The sequence below is a fragment of the Pelophylax lessonae genome, assembly GCF_965119305.1.
Source record: "Pelophylax lessonae genome assembly, chromosome: 4".
Classification (NCBI taxonomy): Eukaryota; Metazoa; Chordata; class Amphibia; order Anura; family Ranidae; genus Pelophylax; species Pelophylax lessonae.
In genome coordinates, this window is record NC_138771.1 from 292,031,710 (window position 1) to 292,037,530 (window position 5,821).

The following is a 5,821-nucleotide window of genomic DNA, read 5'->3' on the forward strand; positions in this document are numbered from 1 at the left end:
ATCACCTGCTTTAATTCTTCCTTAAAAAAGTTAACCCCCACTGGGTAGCAACCTTCCCTGCAAACCCCAGTCATGTCCAGCCTTCCGCTTACTGCTGTGCATCCATCTCCAGGCTTCCCCCCTTGACTGTGGTATTGCCGACGCTGCGGCTGCTCCTTGCCCCATACAACCCAAACCTACCAACAGACTCCCCTTTTACTTGTCTAAAGAAAGAAGGACACTACAATCATTTGTTTTGGGTTTAAAAGGCCATAGCAGCCAACTTTATTAGAACTAACTAGTAAAACACTAGCTAGCAAAGAATTAACATTATTCAACAAAAACAATACAATACCAAAATTTAAAAGCGAATGACCATTTAGGATCTTGGAAGGCAACTTGACTTCCCCCCTGGCTGTATCCCTGACCCCAATAGACCTCCAGGCCCTCAGCCGCCACTGCACCAGCTCAAGGACTATGAACCATTGGGATCCCTTGATACCGCCTACTGACGTTGCCAGGGGTAGGTCCACCCATACCTAAGATGGGCCCTACCCCTCCATATTCCCTTTCCAAGTAGTCACAGCCCTCCAAGACCCTAAAACCCCAGCCACAGCACACGGGCATGACCCCTTATGGCCGTGTAGCCCTCCAAACCCACAGCGCCCTCTGAATACCTTCCTGCAGACCTAAAGTCCACAGGTCGATGCCCACCGCGTTCAAATGAACCCCGTCACCCCTAAGATAAAGGGCCGGGTCCTGCTCCAGCTCAAGATGCCGGACCGCCAGTCCCCCGTTACGCACAACAAACTTGGCCACCGCCTTATTCACCTTAATCCTGGCTTTGTTCAGGCTAGTCACCGAACGAGCCAGGCGCCAAGAAGTGCGGGAGACAATGTCCGACCACACCACCACAGTCCGCGGAAAAAGCGTCCGCAGCCTCAGGAAGTCCAGTTTGACATCCCTAATCAGCTCCCTGGAGGAACGGAGGCCCAGATCATTGCCGCCCGCATGCAACAAAAGTATGTCGGGCGGCCGCTCAAGACGGGCGCAACGATGGACTTCAGGGAGGACACGGGACCACAGCATGCCTGAGACCCCAATCCATCTAACCTTTACCTCCTCCCTGCTGAAACCCAATTGGCGCCCCTCTGGCCTAACCGCTGCCCTCCGAGCACCCCAGACCACATAAGAATGTCCTAATATCCAGACCAAGACTTCCGTGGCTCCTGTAAAACATAAGGAGGGGTACATACCAACATACGTCCTGAGTACACACACAAAAACCCACAGAGAAAAACAAAGAAAAAACACCAGCATACTAGTAACGAACATTCACTAAATGACCTCCCCTGGGCCCCGACCAGAACAGAACAGATCCCCTCTGCCGCATCACAACAGATGCGGACGGACATACGAGCGAAATCGCCTGGACTCCCAACGCCCAATTTTCCGAAGGGCCTGATCCCCAAGGCCCCACCGAGCCGCTTCCGTGGCGGCTCCAATGCGGAAAGAGTGAGAGGAGAAATCCGTCCCCTGAAAACCGGCTGCCCCCAAGCACTTCCGGAGGACAGCCGTAAATTGAAAACGTGAGAGGGCCGTCCCATCAGCCCGTAAAAACAGAGGACCCTGTTGAGCGGAGCGCACCTGTAACCAATGCCGCACCGCAGCCACGGGGCAAAGCGAGGACCCAGGAACCACCCCTAGCTCAACACAAGCCCCTCGGCCCAGCTGGTCCGTTTTTGACCTTTTTATCCGGATTAGAAGCTTGTCCGGATGCAAGCAAACATCCCCCAACTGCAATCCCCCATTCCCCCGCCTGGAAATACTCACCAATTCGCTAATCCGAAAAGCTCCAAAGAACGCCAAGATAAACGCCGTCCTGAAGAGTTCCACCTCCTGGTCCGCAGAACACACTCCCGGCAAGCAGTCCACCAACCGGGACAACACATCAAAGGAAATCGGGCGCCTGGAATCAATCGAACGAGTACCCCTCGCATAACCCTTCAAGGCCTTTTGAACAAGGAAATGTTTGGTTACATCAGCAACCCCCCACAACTGAAAGTAGAAGGCTAAGGCCGCCATTTTGCGGCGTAACGTAGAAATAGACACACGCTGTTCAAAATTCAGGCTCACAAAATATAAGAGCAGGAACAACCGTTCCCGATCACCAGAAAGACCCCCCACCTCACTCACCATCTGATGCCACGTCGCCCACACCCGTTCGTAGGCCGTCCAAGTGGAAGGACAAACCGACGCCCGAACCAATTCCATTACTGCGGCGAGACGATGTTCCACAGCTCCCCGGGACACATCAGGCCTTGCTGATCCGCATCCGGTGCCAACCTCCGAAACCTGTCCCACTGGAAGCGAGAAAGAGCATCAGCCACCGAATTGTCAACACCCGGAACATGCACAGCATAGAAAAAAGAATTCAGGAGCAAACATTTGAGCACCAGGTGGCGAAGCAACCTAATAACCGGTGGAGAAGAAGCAGTAATGCTGTTGATGGACTGAACTACCCCCAGGTTATCGCAATGAAAACGGACCCTCTTATTTGTGAAATCCTGACCCCATAACTCTACGGCCAACACAATGGGAAATAATTCCAACAGAACCAAGTTACGAATGAAGCCAGAATTCCGCCAGGAGGCCGGCCAGTCCCCCGCACACCATTGCCCCTGGAAATAGGCCGCAAAACCCCCCGAGCCTGCCGCGTCAGTAAACAGCTCCAGGTCAAAGTTCGACACCGGAGCTTCCAACCAAACCGAACGGCCGTTAAAGGAGCTCAAGAACAAATCCCAAACCCGCAAGTCATCCCGATGCTCTTTAGATAGGCGAATGTAATGATGCGGCGCCCTGACTCCCGCCGTGGCAGCCGCCAACCTCCTGCAAAACACCCGCCCCATGGGCATGATGCGGCAGGCAAAATTCAATTTTCCCAGCAGAGACTGCAGGGCACGCAGCTGAATTTTTCGCGTGTCCAAGGACCCTGCAATAACTCTGCGTAGGTCCATTAGCTTGTCAACCGGAAGCCTGCATTCCATTGCCATCGTATCAATGACAATGCCCAGAAATCGCAGTTCCGTGCACGGCCCCTCAGTCTTGTCAGGGGCTAATGGGACTCCAAAATAATCAAACAGCTGTTGGACCGTAGCCAAGAGCGTCGCACACATCACATCCCCCGGAGGACCTATCACCAGAAAATCGTCTAAATAATGAATTATGGAAGACAACCCAGAAACATCCCTAACAACCCATTCCAAAAAAGAACTGAATGTTTCAAACAGCGAACAAGAAATGGCGCAGCCCATAGGCAAACATTGGTCAACGAAAATTCCACCCTGCCATTCACAACCCAAAAGATGCAGGCTGTCCGCGTGCACCGGCAACAACCTAAACGCAGCTTCAATGTCAGTTTTCGCCATAAGGGCCCCCCGCCCAAAACGACGCACCCAGGCCACCGCTTTATCGAACGAAACGTATGAAACCGAGCATAAGTCGTCCGCTATAGCGTCATTCACCGAACCCCCCGGGGGGTAAGACAGGTGGTGAATGAGTCGAAACTTATTAGGTTCCTTTTTTGGAACCACACCCAGAGGAGAGAGTACCAGATTCGGCAAAGGCGGAGATGAGAAAGGGCCCGCCATTCTGCCCAACCTCACTTCCTTCAGGAGCTTCGCCGAGACCACCGACGAATGCGCCCTAGCGGAACTCAAATTGCCCCCGGGAGGAGGAACCACCGACAAAGAACAAGGAATGCGAAAGCCTTGCGAAAACCCCCCCAGCAAAAGAGCGGCAGCTTCCCGATCAGGGTACCTACTTAGGAACCTGGCCAACCTTTCCACTTTCACCGGCGTCCGCCCTCTTACCAGCGTCGGCATGTTTTGCTCCCCCATGCTTAAAGCATCGTGCCGACGAGTGATTTCCGCCGCAGTTGGAACACTCGTGCTTGAAGCGACAGGAGGTTCCAAACTTGCAAGTGGCCTCGTTAAACTGCCAACATAAGCCTTTACGTTTTGCGGCCGGAGAAGGCGAGGAAGCCGCCCCCCCGACCCCACCCTGAAAGGGGTGACCGGTAGATCTAGCCTGGGTCATGAGGCGCATCCAAAGACTGATGTCCTTATGATCCCAGCGCAAAGATGGTCTGACGGCCTTGCGTTGACGAAAATGTTCGTCGTATCGCAACCAGGCCGTACCACCGTAGACCCGATAGGCTTCCCCAATGGAATCCAAATAACAAAATAGGGGGGAACACTGATCAGAATGTTTTTCCCCTATTACACTGGCCAGAATTGTGAAAGCCTGCAACCAGTTGGTAAATGAGCGCGGAATCAAACGATATCGGCGCTTTTCTTCCTCCTCCTTTTTAGATTCATCAGGCTTGACCCTGTCCAAGTTGAATTTTTCCAACGGTAGCAGAGAAAAAATCTCAACATACTCACCCCGCCAAATTTTTTCCCTCACTTCCGTTTTCAAATGAGCACCCAGAGGTCCCTCGAAGCAGACATAAACTTCGCACTTCGCAGAATCCGCCATGCGCACAATCTCCTTGTCCCCATCTGCTGAACCCGACCCTTTCGTCACCGGCGTCACCCCAGGAGAAGACGACGGCACCCCAGAACTTACCTCCACTGCATCAGCCAACCCACCTGTGACCTGGACCGAAGGAGCTGGTACCGGCGTCACCGAACTCACCTCTTTTGATCCAGTGGATTCCGCCAGCGGCCGTGAAACAGAAGAACATCCCGCTGCCGACCCCACTGATTCTGTAACCCCCCCTGTTGCAGCAGCCCACGCATGTATCGGCGCCCCCGCGGGTGCAGCCGCTAAAGCCGGCTCGCACCTGGACAACAAATCCTTAAACCCGGACAAAAGAGTATGCAGCAAAGACACTCCCCCTATGCCGTCCGGGACTGCCTGTGCACCCGGACCCCCTGAAACATGCGTCCCCCCACCACTACCTAGGACCCCCGCGCCAATAACAGGCGAAGAGGGCCCCCTTGCTGGGAGAGAAGACGAACTAAGCAGTGCAGACAGCGTAGAGGGAGCCTGGACAGCAGGCAGAGCAGACACACCAGAGGAAAATACCACAGAAGACCCGACAGGAGGAGAGGCAGGTACAGAAGGAGCAGAAAACAGAAGGGAAGGAGAGGCAAAGGACACTGACTTACCTGGCTGACCCGGTGAAAGCCTCCGCTCAGCCGTCCGTCCGTGTCCCGAATGAGGAGCCGACCCGACATCCAGAGCATCCTCTTCATCCGATGCCGACAGTTCCCCTTCAGAGCGCTCTTCCACCTCCGCCGAGTGGGACACCTGGCCAGTTCCTGAAGAGCCACCGCTGCAGCCGGACAGGCTGAAGATTCCATCGCTGGGAGCTGCCACTCTGCAGGGAACAGAGCGGCCTCCGTAGGTCTGGCGCTGGGCGGTGACGTCACTGCCCTGCGACGCTGTAGCACTTGTCCTCAGCAGGCTTCCATCCGAAGGTCGCATGCCCGTGACGTCATAGACGGGCGCCTCCGGCCGAGCACCGCCACTCATTCCCGCCTCCTCTTCTTCCCGCCGAACGCCCCGCCGCAATGGGACAGCGGCGGGCGCCGAGATCCGGTCCGGAACCACCGATGGGACGCAGGGGACCCTCCTGGAGCCTCGACTTCTTCCACGAGAGGCCGCGGCCGTACCCGGAAGTAGGCCCGCACCCGGACCCCGCACTTCACTCCCACGCCGGACCGCGCCGCCACCGGAGGGAACCGGGGAGCCAGTCGGATGTTCCAGAGCTGCAGGTGAGGGGGCAACGGAGCTGGAGGGGGCTGCGCTCACTTTGCCAGGGCCCCGTCTGTGT

The 5,821-nt window shown here is 55.5% G+C and overlaps 1 protein-coding gene across 1 annotated transcript; it reads right to left on the minus strand.

Annotated features, from left to right (window-relative positions):
• Positions 1 to 2,252: 2,252 nt before the first annotated feature.
• Positions 2,253 to 3,026, minus strand: LOC309552615 (uncharacterized protein; the record flags this gene model as incomplete). The annotated part of the gene is made up of 1 exon (XM_082253556.1): positions 2,253 to 3,026. The coding sequence occupies one exon, from the start codon at positions 3,024 to 3,026 to the stop codon at positions 2,253 to 2,255; it is 774 nt and encodes a 257-aa protein (XP_082109682.1).
• Between the last annotated feature and the right edge of the window lie 2,795 nt (positions 3,027 to 5,821).